Genomic DNA, 22,855 nt, shown 5'->3' on the forward strand with positions numbered 1-22,855 from the left:
AGGTTGTGAGGCGCTGTCGCTCGGTCGCGGCGGCTGCGGTTGGCGGCGGCGGCGGCGGCGGCGGCGGTTGTGGCGGCGCGGGTGGAGGGTGGCCGGGAGGGACCAGCGGCTGAACGGGACCGGTGCTCGCAGGCGGCCGAGGCGGACCGCCGGCCCAGGGGCCGAGCGCCGAGGGCCGGGCGGGCGCGGCCGGGGCGGCTCGGGGCCAGGGCCGGGCCGGCCGGGGGGCGGGGGCGGCCGGCGGGCGGCCGGGGCCGGGGCCGGGGCCGGGACGATGACTCTGGAGTCCATGATGGCGTGTTGCCTGAGCGATGAGGTGAAGGAGTCCAAGCGGATCAACGCCGAGATCGAGAAACAGCTGCGGCGGGACAAGCGCGACGCCCGGCGCGAGCTCAAGCTACTGCTGCTCGGTGAGTGGGGCCGGGCCTGCGGGGTTCGGGCCGGCGGTGCGCGTGCCGCGCGGGCGGGCGGGGCGGCCCTGCGTGCTGGCCACGGCCCTGCGTGCTGTCCAGAGCGGGCTCGACCCCCGGCGGGGTCAGCCCTTGCCTACCTGTGCTGTCCATCTCTGGGCCACCCGATCTCTGCAGCCTGTGCTGTCTAGGTTGAGTCCCTGACATCAGAGGGGCCAGGCCCTGCCTCTGTTGTCCACATCAGCACCCAGACCCTCGATATCTGCCCGCGCCTGTGCTGTCCGTGGCAGGTCACCAGTCCCTGCATGGTCAGCGCCTGCCTCAACTGTCCACATCAGGCCCCAGTTTCCTTCAGGATCAGCCCCTGTCTGTGCTGTCCAGGCGGGGTTCCCAGGACCCTTTGGGATCAGTCCGTGCCTCTGCTGCCCAGCCCCTGATCCCTGCAGGGCCAGCTTCTGCTTCTGCCGTCCCGTTCGGGACCCCAGAACCCTCGAGGGTCTGCCCTCTGCCCCTTCTCAGGAGACAAGCCTCCTCCCTGCACAGGGCTGGCCCTCCATCCCTGCCCCCAGCAGGTGTGCCCCCTCGCTGCCCGCAGCATCTCTTCAGGGCCAGACCTTTGGGCTGTAATCCACAAGACGCACCCCTTGCCTCCTGGCATCCCTTCTCTACTTTTCCCACCAGGTGGAGCCCTGTTCCCTGCAGGCTGGGCCTGTCCCCCTCCAGCCCCCGTTCCCTGAGGCCAGTCGGAAAACCCATGTCCCTCCCCAGTGGAGTGCAATCCGTGGGGGAGAAGACAACCTTTCCTCTCTTCTTGGGGCCGGGGCGGGTGGAGCCCTGACGGAACAACTGTCTCCATCCGGCCCCTCTTCTTACGTCCTAGTGGGATCCGGGTCTCCTGGGTCCTCTTCCCCCTCCTGGAGAGGATTCCTGTCCAAGTCTCCGTCTCCCCCACTGCGCACCTGTTGCACGGAGCCAGTCGGCCCAGCAGTCGACAAGCTGTTGTCACCCCAAATAAGGGTGGTTGGAGGACTTACCTCCGCAGTCAAAGGCAAGAAGGTCGTTTACACAAGCGAAGCCCTTGCCTTGCCTTCTCCGGAGCTCTGCTGCATTCCTGCACTGCGGGGAAGGTTGGAAATGCTGCTGTGATGGGCCCCTGGTGGAGGAGGGGTCTGCCACCGAGGGGTCCACCCGCAGGACGGTGCAGGGTCGGAGGCGGTGAGTCGCTGGAGGCCGTGGGTCTTGGAGGGACTGCCTCGCTTCTCCCACCTGTGGGGACCCTCTGGGTCCTCCCTTTGATTAAAATACCTTCCCTGTCTTTTTTCCCAAACGTTCCACTTTACCTAAAGGCTATAAAATGGGCCATCTTTGCAGAAAAGACAGGCAGAGAGTAACGGTAAAGTTTGGAGGAAACTTGCAGTGGGGTCCCAGTGGCACCTGGGAGGACAGCATGGCCCTGGCTGCCTTTCGCCAACAGAGGTAGACTTTATTTTCAGAGGGGGGTTGAGAAGTTACCAGCATGTTAATGTTACCAGACAATCAGCCTTGCCTGGGGGCTGGGGGTTGCATGAACCTCTGCACGCCCCTGCTGCCTGCCTTGTGCGCACCCAGGCTCCAGATTGACGTGGGGTTCAAGGGTACGGGTCGGTGGCCTGTGCTCCTGCAGCCTTGCTGTGTGTCTCTAGTCTCCCTGGGCCGGGGCTGAGGAGCCTTGCAGGGGATCTGAATGTGTCCAGCGCCCACCCATGGGTGTGGGCTGTTGGCTGCAGGAGCACCTGGGTCTGAGGTCCCACCCCTCGCCCCGCTGGCTTGCAGGACAGGGAGTCTGCATCCTCCTGGGAAGCTGTTAAGTCCTAGGCATGGGGGCAGATAGGAAGATGAGAGCTTGTGGGTCCAAGGTGAAGGTTTATGACACCAGGAGGGCGGCTGTGAATGCCATGCGGAGGTCCAGGGGACGTGCTGGGGGCCAGGGGGTGCCGAGCAGCATCCCTGCCTCACCCACGCCATGCCGGGAGCACCCCAGCCATGAGAACCATAGACATCCCCAGGCGTGGCCCAGTGTCCCCCAGGGGCAGAATCACCCCCGTGTGTGTTATCAGAATCACCCTTGCCCCGTGTCAGTACACAGTGTAAAATGTGTGTTGCAGAGGCGGTATGTGATCAGTGTTAGGTTGTTTTGTCAGATGTTTTGTGGGTGCTTAGAAGGTGAATGCTTTTGTTACTATGGTCCAAAGCCACATATGTGTGTGCCGTCAGCACGCAACACGTCTACGAACACGTGTGAGAGGTGTGTTCGGTTTTGCTGGTCCTGTTACTCCAGGCCGCATCCTCACTGACAGTCGTCTGTGGTGGGGAATGGGGATAGCGAGCGTCCCTGCAGGGGATACACCGGGGTCCCCACGGCTCTGCGTCGCTCTCGCACTTTACGGAAGAGGACCCCCAGGCCCAGTTAGGAGCTCTGGTGGGGGTCCTGGGCAGGCCCGCCGGCTTCTGCCTCCCGTGATCCCTCCTGGTGCAGGTGCCGCCCCCTGCCCCCGTGTTTCTGCCACTCAGTGGAGAACCACCGAGGAGGCCCCTCGTCCGTTCCTTAGGACAGGTTTCCCCTTGAGAACCGAGGCCTACCGCAGGAAGTGCCGTTCCGGGAGCTGAGCGGCTCTGGGATTTCTAAATAAAGCAGGGCGGTCAGTTCCGCAGGCTTCCTGTCCAGCCTGCTGTGGCCCCGAGGGCGGTAGAAAGGGCCGGAATCCGGCCTGGGGTGTGGTGGCCCGCGGGAAGGGTGCGCCTGCCCTGCTTAGAGGCGTGAGTGGAACGTGGCCGTAGCTCCTGGCGGTGGCCCTGCCTGTCCTCCGCAGACCCCGATAGCTGGAAGCGCCTGGGGCCCCGGGCCACCCCTCGTGGCCCACCCCAGGATGAGTCTTAGGGGCTTAAAAGTTAGGTGAAATTTTGTGTCGCTGAAAGGGTGGGCGCCATCCCTGGAGGTGCAGGAGCCCAGACTTGCTGTCAGAGCCCCTCTCCCTCGGTGTCCTGTGCGCCAGGCCAGTGGGAATCTCCCTCCCCTTGGGCCTGAGCACGGCCTCGCCAGGCGTGTCCCTGGGCTCCGGACTCCGTGTGCACAGATGCTTCCCGGCCTCGGCTGAGCTGCGCTGGTCGCTGCCTCAGAGCCTCGGATGTTTAACCACAAAAGGTTTCACTTTCTGATTTTTGTGGTGGAGCCCTTCTCCGTGCGGCCCAAGAACAGGTCGCAGTCACTGCTACTCCTGGGCTGGGAGTTTAGAGCAGCTGCAGACGGAGCCGAGTGGGGACCCCTGGCAGGAGGGACGGAGCCCGTTTGTTCCTCCTCTGCCTCGGAGGGCCTTGGGGGCAAAGTCCAGCCCTGGGTGGGCGGGTCTGGTCTGGGCCGGGGCCAGGCCGGGTGTGCGGAGCTGGGCTGCGCTCAGGGGGAACGGCCATCTCTGGTCCCCATAGGGCGCTCCTCTCCCATCAGGTCAGTGAGCCACGGGACCTGTCAGCCCAGTGTCCGTGGACGGGATTGGGGCGTCTCCACGGGCTTTGGGGGCACCCGCGTGCGGGGTTATTTTTTGGCGGAACTCCAGCTGCTCTCAGAACTGGGCCCCAGGCCGCAGGCTTGCTGGCTGGGGAGTTTGTGCCAATGCGCCCCGGCCCCCTGCTCGCGGGTGGCCGCGGTCTCTGCCCTTGGCCCGGGCGTGGGGCGCCTGGCCGGTCACTACCAAGGTGTCTCCCCCTCGTTTTCCCCACCACATCCCCCCTCCGGGGCAGGCCCTGCCACCCCACGGCCCAGCACAGAGCCCTGCGGACCTGAGATGTTTGCTGGGTGTCTTTGATTGGCTAACTGAACGCAGTTCCCTCAAGCAGGTGGAATGGGGGTGACCGGGCGCCCCGACTTAGGGCATCCTCACATCCTGCCTGGACGTGAGGCTCCCTGCTCCGGGGCCCGTTGCCACTGCCGGTGGCTCTCTGCTGTGACGCGTGGACAGACAGGGACTTAGGGGCACAGCTCGCAGCTGCCGCCCTCCCGAGGCCTCGTGAGTGGGCTTGGGGGCACTCCAGAGCGAGCACAACCTCGGCTCCCCGCCTGCAGCGCTGTTGGGGGGAAGGCCGGGACACCTGCGAGGCGCTGTGCCCTGCCGTGGTCACTGCTCTCCCTACGGGGGGCTTTACCCGGGTTGACAGGCTGCCCCGGCAGCGCTGGGAGGCGGGTCCCACCAGGACCGAGCTGGAGAGCGTGGTGGGGTTTCGGTCCCCGTACCTCCCGAGCCTCAGGTTTCCCTGCTGTGGAAGGAGAGTGTCCCCTGACTCCCGGACTGTGGGAGGGTCAGTGGGGGCGACACATGTCAAACTGGGGAGTGCAGTCTGTGCCCTTGTCTTTATTCACGGTATTGGGCTGGCTGGCAGTCCCTCTGCGGCCGAGCGGGGACCTCCCTGTCTTGTGGTGGGGTCTCCGGAGCTTGGCCCTCAGGGCTGGGCCTCTTGTTTCCTGATCTGATCCCAGCGCCTGCTAAGGAGGTTTGCTTACCTCAGTTGGCCTAGAGCTGAAAGGTCAGACTCCCCACGGAGGCGGGTCGCTCCGTCTCTGCCCCATTGGCCCTCTCTGCTGAGCCTCGACAGGTGGGTGGGGGCCTTTCTGTCCCAGGCCGGGCAGCTGGGCTGCATGGCAGGGTTGGGCGGGACTGGGACTCATACCAGTCTCCCCGACTCCTGAGCGTTAGGCTTCAGGAAGGGCTGCACTAGGACCTGGCACGTGGGACAAGAGGGGCGCTGGCCCAGGGGACCAGTGTCTGCGCCTGGAGTCACCTGGGCAGGGGACGCTGGACCTGATGACTTAGCGGCCACGGTGTGGAGGTCAGATGAAGGGATGAGTCCCGAGGTCCGCCCTGTTGTCCTCCCTCCTGGCCCTTGTCCGTGCTGGCGCCCGCTGCTGCGGTGTCTCTGGAAGGCCCATGGCTGGCCCAGGAGAGCTCCCCCCGTGCTCTCACATTCGCTTACTTCCCTGGGTGGCGGTGACCGTGGACCACGGAGAGACGGACGGACGTGAAGCCCGAAGACCTGAGCCTGTTGAGGTTTGACAGTTACTGGCTGTGTGACCTCAGAGAAGCTGCTTGACCTCTCTGTGCCTCAGCTCCTTCACTCGTCCAGCAGGAGGTGGGGTGATAGATGTTCCACTGAATGAACGGATGAGCGGGGGTGAGGGGAGCGTGCAGTTGCCTTCCTTGGCTGCAGGAGGGGTTTGCACTTTCTCTGTCCCCCAGCAGAAGGTCGCCATGCCTCTTTGATCTTGGACCTGTTGACACAGCTCCGGGCCGTGTTGGATTTCCGGGCTGTGTTTCCAGGAGCCCAGATCCCCGGCAGTGCTCTCGCCTGGGCCTCCTGTGGTCCTGGAGTTCCTGGCTTCACTGCCCACATTCTAGAGTTAGGGATGGCCGGGCAGCAGCCCTGAACCCCAGCTTCTGACACTAGTGTTCTCTTGCTAGATCGCGGCCACTTGTCCCGGGGGTCACGGATGCTGCACACCTTGAGTCCCACTGGGATGATGTCGGACCAGCACCGTCCTTCCTGCCCTCCAGGCTCTTTCCCTGCCCCTCTTCTCTCCCACATTTGAGGAGTGGCTGCCTGGGCTCAGACTTAATTCCTCCCGGTCTGCGGTCCTAGATCTTGGCCGACCGTGCAGGCGAGACGGTGGCTTTCTCCCTCTGTCGCAGGGACGGGGCTGCTCTCCTCCTTCCTCTCCTCCAGTTAGTCTCGGCCCGGCAACTGGTGATGCCACTGAACATGCCCAGAGAACGTCCTGCAGGCTCCCGGCCCTGCTGTGCTGTCTGGCCCCTGCCAGGCCCCCAGGGGCAGGACCCCTCCCCTGGGTTGTGCCCCCAGGGGCCCCCATTCTTGGAGTTAGGACAGGGGATGCAGAGGACCCGAGGGGGACACGTGACAGAACCGGGACTGTGGATTGGGGCTGAGTTCATTTGGTTCATTCGGGGGAAAAATGTGGGCTGGGCCTGTGCTGGGGCTGGGTGTGAGGCTGCTGGCAGACCCCGCCCTCGGGGAGCTGGCTCCCAGCAGGCACAGACGGGAGCAGCAGGCCAGGAGCAGGTGGGGCGCTGGGGGCGCTGGGGCCCTTCCTGGAAAACGTGAGTTTGGGTTTCTGTGCAGGGAGTTGGGGTGGCGTTCGGGAGGGGCAGGGCCCGATGCGTGGGCGACGTGAACAGTGGTGTGGCGCACCGGCCCTGGGCCGCCGTGCCATGGCTGTCCTCGTGCAAGGTTGGGCTGGTCGCGTTGTGGGGGACAGCGGGGGCCAGGGGACCCACAGACACGAACCCGTGGTCTGAGTGCAGCCAGGACCTGGGGCCACTCAGCGTCCTCGCTGGGAGGGGGTGTGGCGGTAGGTGCCCTCTGCACCTGTGCAGGTGCGTGGCTAGAACGAGGCCCATCACGCGGTCTCACACGGTCTTGCTTGAGGGGAGCCTTGCTCTTCTCCCTGGTGGGCAGCTGTTGAAGGTTTTTTTTTTATAGATATTTATTTGGTTGCGCTGGGTCTCAGTTGCGGCTTGCGGGCTCCTTAGTTGCAGCACGTGGGTTCCTTAGTTGCAGCCCCCGGGCTCCTTAGTTGTGGCATGCGAACTCTTAGTTGCGGCATGCGAACTCTTGGTTGCGGCATGCGAACTTTTGGTTGTGGCATGAGAACTCTTAGTTGTGGCATGCATGCGGGATCGAGTTCCCCAACCAGTGATCAAAACTGGGCCCCCTGCATTGGGAGTGTGGAGTCTTCCACCAGGGAAGTCCCCGTGACCGGATCTTCAGGGGGAACTGACTAAGGGCCGGGCAGGATGAGCTAGAGCTGCCAGGGACCCCCGGGCGGCGGCCACAGCAGATAGGCATGGTCGTGAGGTCCAGGTGGGCCTCGCACCCCGAGACTTCTCTGAGCAGGTGGCTGTTGGCTCGGGTGTGTTGGGGGGCCCGGGTCCCAGCTCCTGGCACCGGGTGCTGGCAGCATGTGGACTGAGTTGGGCCATGGAGTGGGCACCTGGAGAGGACGCTGTGGCGGCTCTGCGTCCCCCGGAGCCTTTCCTCCCTCCCTCCCTGGCCAGTGGTGGCCGAGCTCTGGCCAGCTGGGCCTGCCGGTTCCAGAGCCCAGGGCCCGCAGCTCCGGCCTTCCACCCACAGCTCTGCCGGGAGGCGCCTGCTGGGACTGGCACCTGTCACTCAGTCGCTGTTGGCCCTGAGCACAGGTGGCACGCCACCCTCAACATGCAGCTGGTGGGGCTTTCCTCCGGGGGCCTGGTCTCTGCAGCCGCCACTTCCACACCCTCCTTTCTCTGTCCTTCCTGGCTGGGTGGCATGGCCTGGGTGGGGTCACTGACCGTCCCACCTCCTGGGCCGCACTGTCCCCAGGGTGTCCCTTTTGCCGCTTTCTCCCCCAGCTTTATTGAGACGTAAGTGCCACACGTGTTGTGTGGTTTAAGGGGTGCACATGAGGACTTGACACGTGGATTGTGACGATCGCCCGTGAGGTCCGTCACCGCCCCATCACCTCACTAGTGCCTTTTGCTCCTGGACTTGATCACGGTGCTGTCTTCGCAGCGGCTCCTCTGCCCCCGGCAGGGTTTGGGCCATGCGCCTCGTCCAGGACCCCTGACGTCTCCAGGGCCAGTTGCGTTTCCGGCTGCTGAGGGGTCCGTCTTCCGTTTCTTGGTTTTCGGGGCGTGTCCCAGCTGCGTCGTCTGTGTTGGGCACCGGGGCATCCCCTGTTGTCCCTCAGCCACTCTCTGGCTGGCGATCACGGCTCCTCCGTGAACACCCGCTGTCCCCTGGCTGTTGGCACGGGCGCGTGCACGTGTGTGAGACCCTCGGTGCCCTGTGCTGCCTCTGGGGAGCTCGGGGGGGGGGCTGTCTGTCCGTTTCGCAGCCGTTTTGGAGACGCTGGCTGTGGTCTGAAGTCGGCAGGCTCTCTCTGGATCTCCCCGCGCCCTTGCGCTCGTGCGGCTCGCTTGCCCGTCCGGCTCGCTTGCCCGTCCTGCTGTTCCGGGGGGTGGACACAAGGGGCAGCGCCCCGGGGCCTGAGTGGCTGCCCGTCTCCACCTCAGCTGACCTGTGGCTGCAGGGGCTCGGGCTTTAGTGGCCATTGGTCTGATGTTTCTGGTGAGAGGCCCTTCCAAACACCAGCAGGGCACGGATCTTTTTACAGTAGCATAGTGTCAAAAACAAGGGTTCTCACCTGGGGGGTCCTGCCCCCAAAGGATACTGGGGATGTCTGTGTGTCACACTGAGGGGATCCTGGCATCGAGGGGGCGGAGCCAGGGGTGCTGCTCAACACCCCAGAGTGCCCGGGACGGCCCCAGTGTCAGCAGTGCTGCGGGGACCCTGGTCCAGAGGAAACCACGCAGGGCATGGCATTCCTGTGTGTCGCCTCCCCTCCCCCACCCTCCTCCCTGCAACGAGGGAGGAGTGCGTAGACCCCTTAGGGAGGTGTGGGGTCACATGGGGTCCTCACCCCTCCTGCCTCAGAGCTGGGGTGGGGCCTTGGTGGGAGTGGGCGCCTGGCCTCTGGTTGATGTTGCGGCAGCGGTGGGATGGGAGGTAGCATGGGGTAGTTACCACTTGGTGACAGAACCAGAGTCATATTCTTTTATTCGTAAAAGGACCCAGAGCCTTGATGGAGGTCCTAGAAAGGGGCAGCTGCAGTGAGGTGGCCCCTGCTCTGTCTCCCCAGGTGGGCTCGGGCACCCGTGGTCAGTTACTCAGACGCGGGCGGAGGGCCTCCTGCTGCAGGACAGTGTGGTCACTGCAGGCTGCTCGGAACCCATGTCTTCTCTGGGAGCTCCCGAGCAAGGAGGCGGGCAGCAGATGCCTGAGAGAGACCCCCTGAAAGGCAGCGGTGATGGGTCCCAGTGCAGAGGGGAGCTGCCTGCCCTGCGCCCACGGCACCGGTGGCTGTGAGCCGGACTGCGTGCAGGGCAGGACGCAGCTCAGGCCCCTTCGTTGGGGTGGGGGACGCAGGTGACTCTGAGACAGGGTGGGGAGGATGAGCCTTGACAGGCGGGCTGGGGCGAGTCTGGGGGGTTCTGAGTCCCCAAGAGGGGGCCTGGGGGCTTCAGTGCATGGGTGAGTGGGGACCTGTGTTGGTTATCAAGTAGGGGTTTGAGGCCGTACGTCCTTAGGCTGTGGAAGTTCTCTTCTGCTGTGCAATAAAACCACCCTGTAACTTAGTAACTGAAAATAACACACAGGCAGATTCTGAGGGTCAGGAGCCTTGGGGGTTCTGGCTCGGGGTCCCTTAGGAGGTTGTAGAGCACATGTTAGCCGGGGCTGCCTCATCTGAAGGCCCGACGGGGCTGGAGAAGCTGCTTCCAGGGTGGCCCCTCACGTGGCTCCTGTCCACATGAGCCCTCATGGACGGCGCTGCCCCCCGGCCCCCGCGAAAGTCCTAGAGAGGACGGGGAGCCCCGTGACTCGTCTTGGAAGTGACAGGCCATCCTTGGTCAGATTCTTTTGGTTGGAAGGGAGGCACTGAGTCTAGCCCGCCCTCCGGGAGGGGTCAAACTCCCCCTCTGCGTGGAAGACATCCCAGAGATTTGTGGGCACATTAAAGCCACTAAATTGCAGTCCCTGCGTGTGAAGGTGAACAAAAGTGGGGATACGGGTTTGCTGCTTAGAGGGTGACAGGGCGGTGAGAGGCTGGAGCAGGAGAGGAGCCCTCCCTCCCGCCGCAGTGCTGGTGCTGGGTGGGGCTGGCCAGCGGCACATGAGCGCAATAGGAAGGCGCAGCGGCCACGTGGCCCCATTCAGGGGTTTCTGCTCTGATCCCTTGATCCGGGAGACAGAGCCTCCGTGCGCCCTTCTCTGAGGTGGGGCCTTGACACCTGACACCCAGAGGGCGGTGGGACAGAGAGGGGAGGGACCCTGGGCGCCTGCAGGGCCTCTGGGCTGACAAGGACGTGGACCTTGGGGCTGTTCAAGCGCCAGGGTCATGCTCGGTCTCGGGGTGGCGTGAGGTTGGGTGAGTTACAGGTTCAGGGGCTGCTGGGGACTGTGGGGGGCGCACAGCCCAGCGCCCTGCGAAGGCCCAGCGTGGCCTCGACGCAGATGCCAAACTCGCGCCCTGAAGGAAAGCTGTTCTGATCGGAACAGCCGGGGGTCGGCGGGACGTTGTCATACGAGGGTGTGTGGGACAAGGGAGCTCGTCACGTGACCGGTTAAGGGCGTGGCGGCATCTGGGGGAGACACTTCACTGCTCCTGGCCTCCAGTTCCTTGGCTGCGGCCAGAGTTGAATTCAGACCCGAGTTGCCGCAGGTGCCGCGGCTGCTCCCCTCCCGTCCTTGCCCACGTTGTTGTCCCGACCTCCTCCGAGCCTCGGCTGCCCCTGTAGACAGGGTGTGCGTGGGAGGACGCGGCCCGCCCTGTCGTCCGGCAGCAGCGGCTGGCCAGGAGCATCCCCACCTCGCGAGCCTCGTTGGCGGGACTCCGCGTGTCCGGGGCTCCTCGTGGGCGGGGCTTCTTGTGTGCAGGGTGCGGTGAGCCCATGGCTTGGGTCGCGGGTCTGGTCCCGCTGGGTCTCACTGGGCCATTTGCAGGCACGGGCGAGAGCGGGAAGAGCACTTTCATCAAGCAGATGCGCATCATCCACGGGGCGGGCTACTCGGAGGAGGACAAGCGGGGCTTCACCAAGCTGGTGTACCAGAACATCTTCACCGCCATGCAGGCCATGATCCGGGCCATGGAGACCCTGAAGATCCTCTACAAGTACGAGCAGAACAAGGTGAGGCCCCAGGTGGGAATGCCGGGCACGGCTGGGCGTCTGGCAGCTGTTCGCAGCCCCGTCCTACAGTTGGCGGAGTGGGTCCTGGCCCCCTCTGAGGGCCAGCGTCCTACCAGGCACTCCACGCACTGTATCAGGCCCTCTGTGACCCCGGGGGGTGGCACGTTCTCTTATTTTCTTCAGTAACAGCTTTATTGAGAAAATGTACATACCAAGTCACCCATTTAAAGTGTGCAATTCACTCATTTTTAACATATTCACAGAGTTGTGCAACCATTGCCTCTAATTCCATAACACTCTCATCACTCCAGAAAGAAACCCTGTCCCCACTGGCAGTCACCTCCCCATCCCCTAACCCAGCCCCTGACAATCAGGAACCCACTCTCTGTGTCTGTGGATCTGCCTGTTCTGGACGGTTCCCATCAGTGGAATCACACATTGTGTGTCCTGTGTCTGGCTTCTCTCACTGAGCATCGTGTTCTCAAGGTCCATCCACATTGCAGCGAGTGTCAGGGCTTCTCTCCTCTTTGTGGCTGAGTGATGCTCAGTGTGTGGAGGCACACGTTGTCTGTCCATCGTCCATCGAGGGACACATGGTTGTTTCCACTCTTCTGGCTCTCGCGGACATGCTGCTGGAACATTCATGTGCAGGTTTTTGTTTGCACGCCTGTCCTGGTTTCTCCTGGGCGCGTCCCCAGCAGTGGAGGTGCGAGGTCCAGAGTAACTCTCGGTTTGCCTTCCAGAGGGGCTGCCTGCCTGCTGTCCGAGCGGCGTTGCCCTGGCCGTGAACCAGGGGGCCCTCTCTCTGGCGGCCTCCCTTGGCTTTGCTTTTGTGGATCTGTTTTCGGGGACTTCTCTTTCAACTCCAGCAGTTTGCCTGGGCTGGCACGTGGCACCATGTTTTGGACCATGTATGTCCAATAGGGTTTAAATTAATCTGTTTGCTTTGAGGCTTAAGAAGGCCAGTCAACCAGATTTCTGATATTGGCGTCTTCCTGCCTTGATGCCCGGTTCACGGGTCATCAGGGACCCTACAGGGCCCAGCACTGGGTCTGGGGCCCGGCCAGCCTGGCTGTGGGGCTGAGCATGTAGGGCCTGCTGGAGCCTCTCACCCTCTAGTTCTTAGGATTGCTCACAGCTGAGACCCCTAAGAGTCCAGGCCCCACTTTAACCGTGGAGGTCCAGTGGCATCTGGAACAGGGATTGGCAGACTAAGGCCTGTCTCTGTAGGTGCAGCTTTGCTGGCACAGGCCACGTCCACTCGCTTACACGTCATCCGTGGCAGCTTTTGCTGCAGCAGCAGGGACAGCGTGGCCGTAGAAACAGACATCTGGTCCCTGGCCTACATGCATCCGCAGTCAGGGGGGTTTTCTGGGGCTGGTGTCTGCTTCTCCAGGCCCGGATTGGGAGGCCGGGAGGGTGAGGTGGGGCTGAAGGACGCTGTTGTGCAGGGGCTGGGGCGGGAGAGCATCCCTGGGAGGCGACCGGTGGGTTCCAGAGCCCGGGCTGGGGCCCCCTCGTTCCTCGTTTGGGGTTCTGCCCAGCTGTGTCCCCTCCCCAGTCCCTCAGCCGTGTGGGTGGGACCATCCCGAGCACAGGCATGTGGAGCAGGCTGGAGGCAAGACAGGGGTCTCCTGGGAGCCTTCTGCCCCCGGCGTTGTGTGTGTGTGTGTGCGTGCGTGTGTGTGGACCTCTGGGGTGGTGTGTCTCAGCGAGGCTCTTTAGGAGCGTGTCTCCGAGCCCTGTGGTCCAGGGTCTGTGTGGAGGCTCCGTCCCAGGGGCGTGAGTCATTGGACCACTGGATTGTTGTGATTAGTTCAGCCTCCCCTTCCTGGTGGGTTGCTCTGGTCCCCAGACCCCATCCCAGGCTGCACACGAGAGGACCTCTGCCTTCAGAGATCCCGAGGGTTTCAGGAGCTGTGTACTTGGAATCGGGGGGCAGGTTCTTCTTAGGTCACAGCAGCTCTCTGTGCCTCGGTTTCCTCACCTGCAGCATATGGGAACATGGGGGCAGCTGGTGGTGTTTGTTCCTCTGTCCTGTTTGGGTGCCCCGGCACCGAGGTGCGTGGCGGCCGGGTGGGCCCTGCTCCCAGGAGCTGCCTCCATCTGCATTTTCCTTTGGGGGCCTGGCACTGGGGGGCGATCGCTGCCGGTCGCCCTTGCGTCGTCCTGACGCGTGTTCATGGGAAACGGGAGTCAGTGGTTCCGGGTCGGTTGCCGGGTGCTGGCGCTGAGCATCCCCGGCCTGCCCCTCCCCCCACAGGCCAACGCGCTCCTGATCCGGGAGGTGGACGTGGAGAAGGTGACCACCTTCGAGCACCGGTACGTGAGTGCCATCAAGACCCTGTGGAACGACCCCGGCATCCAGGAGTGCTACGACCGCCGGCGGGAGTACCAGCTCTCGGACTCAGCCAAGTAGTGAGTGGGGCCGGGCCGGGCCTGGGCGGAGGAGGGTCTGCATGGTGTCTCGTTAGCCGTGACGGGGCGATTTCCCTACAGGGAGGCGGGTGTCTGCGGGGATTTTCCGTTGTCTCTCTGCCCCTTTTCTGTGTCTCTAAAACTATTCCCAAGTGACAGGTTTGGTTGTGAAAAGCCACCCCTCCAGCCCACAGCCTCTCTTCGGAACCCTGGCGCCGTCCCCATCCCCAGACAGCCGTCCCTCAGAGCTGGGGCGGGGTTCTGTCCCAGGCGTTCCCTGCGGCCTCATTTCGCCCCTGTCCATTCTCGTCCCAAGTACTTGGGCTGCTTGGGCCCCTCCCAGCGCTCAGGAGACCTGGGATGGCCGGGAGGGCCCTCGTGGGCTGGCCTGAGCGGCCCTGCCTGCTGTGTTGCAGCTACCTGACTGACGTGGACCGCATCGCCACCTCGGGCTACCTGCCCACCCAGCAGGACGTGCTGCGAGTGCGCGTGCCTACCACTGGCATCATTGAGTACCCCTTCGACCTGGAGAACATCATCTTCAGGTACCTGTGCCCCCGGCCCCGGCCCCAAGCCCCCGGTATGGGGCAGCGAGAGAGGGTCCTTGTCCGTGGCTGTCACCAGGTTTCCAAGTGAGCCAGGCCCCGGTGGCGCTGGCAGGGCTGAATGGAGGCGGCCCGGGGGCGACGGCCTCCTGGTGCGGGCTCTGCGTGGGCCCCAGATGGGGGGAGGGTGCTGGCGCGTGTGGGCGGGCAGGTGGGTGGTCTGGAGTCCAGGCCAGAGCAGGGGTGCTCCGGGCGGGCGGTGGAGGAGCCTGAGGGCCCCAGGGGAAGGTGGCTCCAGGCCCCTCTGCGGCCCAGTTCCGAAGGCCATGTGGCCAGAGTGAACTCAGGGCCGTCCCCGAGGATGGGCCCTGCCACACCGCGAGGTCACAGCTTGTCCAGAGCTGCCAGTCGGCAAGGCCAAGTGTGTCTCCCGGGAGGTCACAGCTTGTCCAGAGCTGCCAGTCGGCAAGGCCAAGTGTGTCTCCCGGGGCAGCCGTAACAAATGACCACAGATGGGCAGCGTAAAATCACAGAAATGTATCCTCTCCTAGCTCCGAGGTCAAGGTATCGGCAGGGCTGGGTCCTCCTGAGGGCGTGAGGGGAAGCTGTCCCGTCCCTCCCAGCTCTGGCGGTGCTGGCAGCCCGCGGCGTCCCTTGGCTTGTAAAAGCCTCGCTCCGTCTCTGCGTCCGTCATCACACGACCCCTCCCTGGGTCTGTGTCCATGTTTCCTTCTTACGGTGACACCACCGATCACTGGATCCAGGGCTCCTGCTCCAGAGTGACCCTGTCGGAACTAGTGCCATCTGCAGGGACCCCGCTTCCAGATCAGGCTGTGTCCCCAGGTTCCAGGGGGACTGACTTTGGGGGACACAGTTTGCCCAGGGCTCTGAGGCCCAGGCTCCGGGGTGGGGTTCCTGCTCTGGCTGCGAGCCTTCCCTCCCCGCCACTGCATGGGGTCCCTTCTGCTGGGTGAGCCCACCCCAGAGGCCCCAGAGACAGCACTGCTGGCGGAGGTCCTGCCCTGTTGCCTTGAAGCGCCAGCCCCAGGGTCGTTCAGGGGGTCTGTTGGATTTGCCTTGAGGTGCCCTCTGGCCCAAGACCCGAGACCCACCTCTGCCCCCAGGGACCTGCACTTCTCAGGCAGAAGCTTCTGGGAGAGGGGGAGAGTCTGGGTGCCCCCAGCTGGCCCCCCATCCTTTCTCACCTGTCAGAGCCCTTGGGGTGCCCTTGGACCTCAGGAGTTGTAGGCATCACACCACACATGCCTGATGGTACATTTTCTGGTGAGAGTTCAGCATTTTGGTTTCCTTCTTTTTTGGTCAGATTCTCGATGGGGTCCGGGACCTCAGAGACCTGTGGGGCACAGGCCAGGGCTATCACTGGCCTTCCTCCCGACCCCACATCCCAGGGTCCCCTCACACGGCCTCACCTTGGCCTCCGCAGCTACTGTGCCCTCTGTCCAGAATGCCTCTCCCCATCCCTTCCCGCCCCTCCCCCAAGCCCGTGTGTGCACTCTGCTGCTGTCCAAACTGCAGAGTGGCCCTGCACCTCTGCCACCACTGTCCCTTGGCCAGCCCACCCCTCGCCCCCCTCCCCCCTTGTCTGGTTGAGGGCTTACAGAGGGCAGGCCGGGGGTCTGGGCATGGAGCTTGTGCCCCCACCTTGATCGGAGCTCACACAGCATCCGGTGACAGTGCGATTGGCCTGATGTGTGAGGCCCGAGCCTGGTCCCACACGGGACCTCCTGCGGAGACCTGACCCCCCCCCCCACCCTGGAGGCCCAGGTTCCCACACGGCTGTACTGGGGAGACTTAGCTCCAGAAAGGCTGTGGCCCCTGACGCCGTCGGCCCGATGGCACTCCCCAGACTGGCAGCGGTGGCCCGTGTGGGTCTGGTGTCCACTCACCCCCCTCGTATCCCCTCGGTCACCCTGGCACATCCGCCGTCCGCCTGTGCTTGCTAGAACCTCCTCTGCGAAACCCCCACCAAGCGGATTGGCCTCTGCTGCCCGACTGTCCAGCAGCTGTGGATGGGCCTGGCCTGGGGACCCTTGCCTTCTCAGGCTGCTGTTCTTTCTCGCCATCGTCTTCAAAAGTAGATGGCTGGGCTTCCCTGGTGGCGCAGTGGTTGAGAGTCCGCCTGCTGATGCAGGGGACACGGGTTCGTGCCCTGGTCCGGGAGGATCCCACCTGCCGCAGAGCGGCTGGGCCTGTGAGGCATGGCCGCTGAGCCTGCGCGTCCGGAGCCTGTGCTCCGCAACGGGAGAGGCCACAACAGTGAGAGGCCCGCGTACCGCAAAAAAAAAAAAAAAAAAAAAAAAAAAGTAGATGGCTTCCTTGTCATAGAAAATTTAAGAAACTCACAAGTAGAAAGTGGGGACCTGTCACCAGTCGTGATGCTCAGGGCGCCGTCCCTAGCGTTTCCCCGCCCCGCCTAATGTCAGCATCTGTGTGCCGACATCTCCCGCTGGACAAGCAGCCTGCTCTCGCCGTGGCTGGGGTGGGTTCCAGCGTTTCATAGGTGATGCCGTGTGGTGTCCAACAAGGGGAGACGGGTTTCCAGACGTGGGACATCCGAGGTCGCCCGGCTCAGCCCCACCGGGGTCTGTGCCTCACACGCTCCACGGCGCCCCCTGTAGGCCAGGGCCCCTCCCTCGGCAAGCAGGCGCCTGGCTGTCTCGGGGGTCCCCCCTCCCCTGCTTGTGCTGTGTTCTCCTGGCTTAATGGTATTGCGGCTTTGCTGGCTCTGACAGGTGACTGAGGCGGGGGGCCTCGTGGCTCTGATGTCATCAGGGTGCCCTCGTGGCTTTGATGCCTCAGGGGTCGCTTGTGGCTCTGGCAGAGGCGGCTGTGCTGGGGGTGGGCAGTGTCATCTGCAGTCCCGCGCTGAGCCCGTGCACCCCGCCCTGCAGGATGGTGGACGTGGGGGGCCAGAGGTCCGAGCGGAGGAAGTGGATCCACTGCTTTGAGAACGTGACGTCCATCATGTTCCTCGTGGCCCTCAGTGAGTACGACCAAGTGCTGGTGGAGTCGGACAACGAGGTGAGGCCCTCGCGGAGCCCAGGGAGGGGGGTGCCCACAGGCCCTTTTGGAGGACCTGCCGCCAACCTGCTGCCTGCCCCTCAGAACCGCATGGAGGAGAGCAAAGCGCTGTTCCGGACCATCGTCACCTACCCCTGGTTCCAGAACTCTTCCGTCATCCTCTTCCTCAACAAGAAGGACCTGCTGGAGGACAAGATCCTCCACTCCCACCTGGTGGACTACTTCCCTGAGTTCGACGGTGAGCCCGCCCTCGCGGCCTGTCTCGGGCGCTGCCGGCGCCTCCCTCACCCTCTTTGGGCCTCCGGGGCCTCGTTGGTGACTCGGGAGTGACACGAGGATGGTGTTTCCCAGGCCGCACGGAGGCCGCGGTGCAGTTAGTGTGGCCGGAGCTTGGCGGGCGCCTCGCAGGGCCCTGGATGGTGGAGAGAGCTTTGTGTCCCCCGGGGGAGCGTCGTCTGTGGGAGGGGGCACCCTGCGGTCACCGCCTGGCAGCCTGTCCCCACCCGCCCAGGGCCCGGGCACAGGGAGGAGCGAGGCGCGGGAGATACGGGCTGAGCCGGACCCCTCCTGCCCCTCTCCGGCTCAGCCCCAGTTCCTCCTGCCGTCCCCACCCCCACACGCGGAGACCTCCCGGGGGCGCTCCTGGGGTGCAGTCGGGGCTCCGCCACTCCCTCCCTGGTGTCTCCCGGAGGTGCTGCCCGAGGAGCCGGGAGGCCCACGGTGGGGCGGGGGGGGCGCGGTGGGCCAGAGCAGCGGAGGCTGGCTGCCAGGGGGCAGCAGGGCTGTGGACACGTGCCTGAGTATATGGGGGGCTGGTGGACAGAGGGGAGGCGGGAGCCAGGGAGTGGGAGGTGGGTCTGCCTGGCAGGTGGGCCTGAGTGAGGGGCTGCTGGGCCGGGGGCTGCGCGGCTCCCTCGGCTCATCCCGCCCCTCCCCCCGCCTCCGCCAGGCCCGCAGCGAGACGCGCAGGCCGCCCGGGAGTTCATCCTGAAGATGTTCGTGGACCTGAACCCTGACAGCGACAAGATCATCTATTCCCACTTCACGTGTGCCACCGACACGGAGAACATCCGCTTCGTCTTCGCCGCTGTCAAGGACACCATCCTGCAGCTCAACCTGAAGGAGTACAACCTGGTGTGACTGCGCGGACTCCCGCCAGCCGCCTGCTGGTCGCCAGTCTGCCCCAGGAGTCGGGGGTTTTTCATATTTTTAAACAAATGGTTTTTATTTCACAGTTATCAGGGGATGTACATCTTTCTTCCTACACACCTTGTGCACCTTCTCATCTTTGTCAGTGGCAGAGGCCGCCTTTTTCTGGCCTTGACTCATGGCTTGCTTTTTTCTAAAAAAAAAAAAACAAAACAAAAAAGGAAAAAGAAAAAAAAAGAGAACCCACAGAAGACGGCAGAGAGGAGACCTGGCCCCCAGCGGTGCAAGACACAGCCTCCGGGGACGGCTGTCGGCCTGCTTTCTTCTGATCTCGGGAGGCGTGGAGACGCAGAGGCTGGGACTTCTCTTTCTTCCTTGTTTAAGTTATTGCTGCCCTCACCACTGTTGCCGGGTTTCTGCCCCGGACTCCACGACGTGGGGGTGGGTGGCGCCCCCCGCTGCCCGCCCTGGGAAGTGCCTAACCATTTTTTCTTTTTTTTGAAGAAACAAAAGGCAGCCCCTGGGGCCCTGTCTCACAGCCCTGCCTGCCGCGGGGGGCCGGGGTGTCGGGGTTCGCCAAGTCTCCCGCTGGGAGCGCTCCTGGCCTCTGGGCCCGGTCCCCAACCCCGAGGAAGCCCACTTGGACTGGGAGCCACTGTTTGTTTTGCTCCATTTTGTACCCATTTTGGAAGCAGTGAGGGTGGGGTAGGGACTTCTTTCAGAATTTTCTCAGGTCTGTCCCCGAGAGGCAGAGACGCAGGGAGGGTCGCCCTGGCGGGGCCGTGGGTAGCTGGGAGGTGCCCACCGCCCTGCACTCTGCCCGGAGCCGAGCTGTCGGGGCTCGTGGCAGCTGGAGGTGGGCCCTCAGCCTGGCCACGGCCATGGCCGTGCACTGAGGGGGCCTCCCCGAGGGCCTGAGGGCCGGTTTCTGGGGGGAGGGAGTGGCCGTCTCACGTGGCGTGGGCCGACCACTGCAGTGGTTGGTTTTGTGTGGTTGGTTTCTTGCACCAACGTGACGGGAGTGGCCCGCTGGTGGCACCCCGCACCTGCCCTGCGCACCTGGGCCCTGCGAGTGAGTGCTCAGGGCGGCCCTTGACCAGGGAGTGCAGAGAAACGGCGCACATGTTAGACCAGCCCCGCATCAGCCCTGTCCCCGTCCGCCCGCCTCCCACCTCCCTCCTGCGCCTGATACGCAGGGCCCAGGGTGGGGGGCAGGCTTCTCGGCCTTTTCTCCTTGGGCATCTCCACCCGAAGGGCCCTCTCTGGTGCCGTGCATCCACTTGTGGGGGTTTGTGCCATAGCCCTGACGTGCGGCTGGGGGCGGTGGTGCCGCTGGCGGTGGGCTCCCGGGGGCCCACAACGCACAGGGAGTCGGGGTAGGCCCTCAAGGGGGAGGCGGTGGGGGGGGCGCATCCAGAGTGTTAACTTCCGGAGGGGCCGGAGTGCCAAGATCCCGGAGCAAGCCCGGCTGCTGTGCCCAACCTCCCCGCCTGGCCCGCTCACCTCTGAGGCCCTTGCCCGAGTGCCAGCCTCCCCCCACCGCTGTGTCACATCACCCAGCAGAACTGCCTTCCGAGTGCCAACGCCCCAGTGGTGTGAGGGGCCGTGCCGGGCGGCGGGGGTGACCTCGCCCGCTTGTACTTGTATATTAAACAGTCCTGATTTCAGACAATTTAAACCTTAATCTATTTAAAAAAGAATATTATATAAAAATGCTGTTTTTAAACCTTTTGTCATTTGAAATGCATGTATTGTCCGTGCGGGCTGAGGGGCGGGCGCCGTCGGCTCAGTGCCAGTCTCCTGTGGCCGGAGCTGTCCATGTTCAGACAGCGTGTCGGGGCCCTGACCCCTTAATCCAGAGATACGTGATGGAAATGGACTTTTCATACCTTTCTCCTGAAATGAATTCTGTTTTAAATTGGAATAAATTTTGTTCCTAAACACTCGGCCCCCTGTGGCTTATTTCCTGTTACTGGCTGGGGCAGGGGGCAGCAGAGGGGCCCTGAGCCCTCCGGGGTGTCACCTGACTCCTATGTGGCCTGCGGGGCCCTGGCACCTTCAGGATAGGGTCTGAGCTCACGGGAGCCACAGCTCGGCCGCTCGGGGTGTACCTCCTTCCCTGAGCTGGAACTGCGGCCCCAGGGCCCCTGACTTCAGGTCGATGTGCCGCTCTGTGGGCTGGAGCATCCTGCAAGAGGAACTCCTCCTGGTGGGGGCAGGGGACAGAGATGGGGCCCGGGTTCTGGGCCCAACTGGCCACTCACTGTCGTGGATCCTCTTGGGAAGACGCGCCCCTCCCTTGGCCCCATTTCTTTCTGCAAACCAAGATGTTGGACCAGCGATCTCCCTGCCATCTCTGTCTTTTTTTCCCCTAAAAAAAATATTTTTTACATTGTGGTAAATACACATACAACTTACCAGCTTCACCATTTTTTCTTTTTTTTTTTTTTTTGCGGTACGCGGGCCTCTCACTGTTGTGGCCTCTCCCGTTGTGGAGCACAGGCTCCGGATGCGCAGGCTCAGCGGCCACGGCTCACGGGCCCAGCCACTCCGCGGCATGTGGGGCCCTCCCGGACCAGGGCACGAACCCGTGTCCCCTGCATCGGCAGGTGGACTCTCAACCACTGTGCCACCAGGGAAGCCCCCAGCTTCACCATTTTTAACTGTACAGTTCGGCGACAGTAGTTTCATTCACAATGTTGTGCAAACCATCAGCAGTAATTGTCTCCAAAACCTTTTCATCACCTCAAACAGAAACTCCGTACCCATTAATAAATAACTCCCCACCCCCTCCCCCAGCCCCTGGCCCCCACCATCCTATTTTCTATGGATTTCACTCCTCCAGGGACTCCATGTGAGTGGAATCACACAGTATTTGTCCTTCTGTGTCTGGTTTCTCCCACTGAGCATCATGTCCTTCAGGTACATCCATGGTGTAGCAGGTGTCTGGATCTCTTTCCTTTTTAAGGCTGAATCATTGCACTGTGTGGATGGACCACCTTTGTTTATCCATCCGTTGATGGTCACTTGGGTTGTTTCCCCCTTTTCACTGTCGTGAATCACGCTGCTGTGAACACAGGTGTGCAAGTATCTCTTTGAGACTCTGCTTTCCATTCTACTGGCTATAAACCCGGAAGTGGAATTGCTGGGTCAAATGGCAATTCTACGTTTAACCATCTGAGGAACCGCCAGGCTGTTTCCATGGCGGCTGCCCCATTTCTCGTTCCCACCAGCTGTACGCCAGGGTCGCATTTCTCCATATCCCCCTCCAACTTTATTTACTCATTCATCAGCGGGATGGAAATGCCCTGAAGGCCCCGTGTGTGCCAGGAACTGTCCTAGGCACTGCATATACAGGGAGACAGCACTTACCACCATGACTCAATCTATGAAGAAAAACAGCAGGGAAGAGGCATGGGCAGCGATAGTGGCCATTTCAGGCAGGCTGTTCAGGAAAGCCCTTTCGGAGAAGGTGGCGGATGAATAGGATGCTGGAAGACGTGAAGGGAAGGGGCCATGCTGTTGTCTGAGGGAGGGGATTTCCAGGCGGAGGGCAGAGCGCGTGCAAAGGCCCTGGGGCAGGACCAGCCCTGGTTCATTGGAGGAACAGCAAGGAGGCCCGTGTGTCTGCAGCAGAGTGAGTGAGGCGGAGAGAGGGAGGAGGGGAGGGCAGGGAGGGGACGGGGCAGGTTGTGCAGAGCCTTGTGGGCCATGGGGAGGACTGGGGCTTTTACCCTCAGGAAGGTGGGACCCTGGAGGACTGTGGGCAGGGGCGGGACAGGGCCTGACTCTGTGCTCACAGGCGCCCTCTGGTGGCCGCTGCCGGGAGGACAGACTGTTGGGGTGAGGGCAGAACCAGGGACCCGGATGGAGGGGACTCAGCTGGACCAGGTGGGATATGATGGGGTGGTCCCAGGTGGAGGCGGACGAGTGAGTGGGATTCGGGAGGCGGGTGCAGGGAGGGAGCCCGCGGAGCCTGGGCACCAGACGCGACTCGGTGCAAAGTGAAAACGCAGGGCCCTTGTTACAAAACCAGGAGGCTTTCAAGACAGAAAACCTTCCGAGCCCGAGTCCCCCGCCCACCAAGCCGGCCCAGGTGGCCGGCGAGGGGATCCTGGGTGTTTCCTCCTTTTCGCTGCGGTGAATCATGCTTCTGTGAACTTGGGTGGGAAAGACCCTCTGGAGACCCTGCTTTCGGTTTGGATATACCCGCAGAAGTGGAATCAAATCCGTGATTCATCAGTTAATAAAGGGAGGGGATGGACCTTTGTACCCCAGCCTTGGGCCAGCCCTGGTGGGGGCGGGGGCATGACCTTGGGTATGGCCAAGGGCAGTGGCCAGGGAGTGACCCAGCTGTGGCCTCCCATCAGCTGAGGACTGTGAGGTACTGTAAAACCATGTAAACATCCTATTCCTCATTAAACAGAAAGGGCATTCCTCATACCAGAGGAACAGCAAGGAGATCGTCGTTTCTGAATAAAGGAGAGACTTTTGCATGGGATAAATTTAGGTCCATAAGAACTCA

The 22,855-nt window shown here is 63.0% G+C and overlaps 1 protein-coding gene across 1 annotated transcript; it reads left to right on the forward strand.

Annotated features, from left to right (window-relative positions):
- Nucleotides 1–242: 242 nt before the first annotated feature.
- Nucleotides 243–20,276, forward strand: GNA11 (G protein subunit alpha 11). Its single transcript, XM_081233106.1, has 7 exons — nt 243–410; nt 10,992–11,176; nt 13,440–13,594; nt 14,011–14,139; nt 17,052–17,181; nt 17,266–17,419; nt 18,131–20,276. Exons 1-7 carry the CDS (start codon nt 275–277, stop codon nt 18,319–18,321), a joined length of 1,080 nt encoding a protein of 359 aa, XP_081089232.1. The 5' UTR covers nt 243–274; the 3' UTR covers nt 18,322–20,276.
- Nucleotides 20,277–22,855: the final 2,579 nt, after the last annotated feature.

This window comes from Mesoplodon bidens (genome assembly GCF_964165515.1).
Source record: "Mesoplodon bidens genome assembly, chromosome: 4".
Lineage (NCBI taxonomy): Eukaryota > Metazoa > Chordata > Mammalia > Artiodactyla > Ziphiidae > Mesoplodon > Mesoplodon bidens.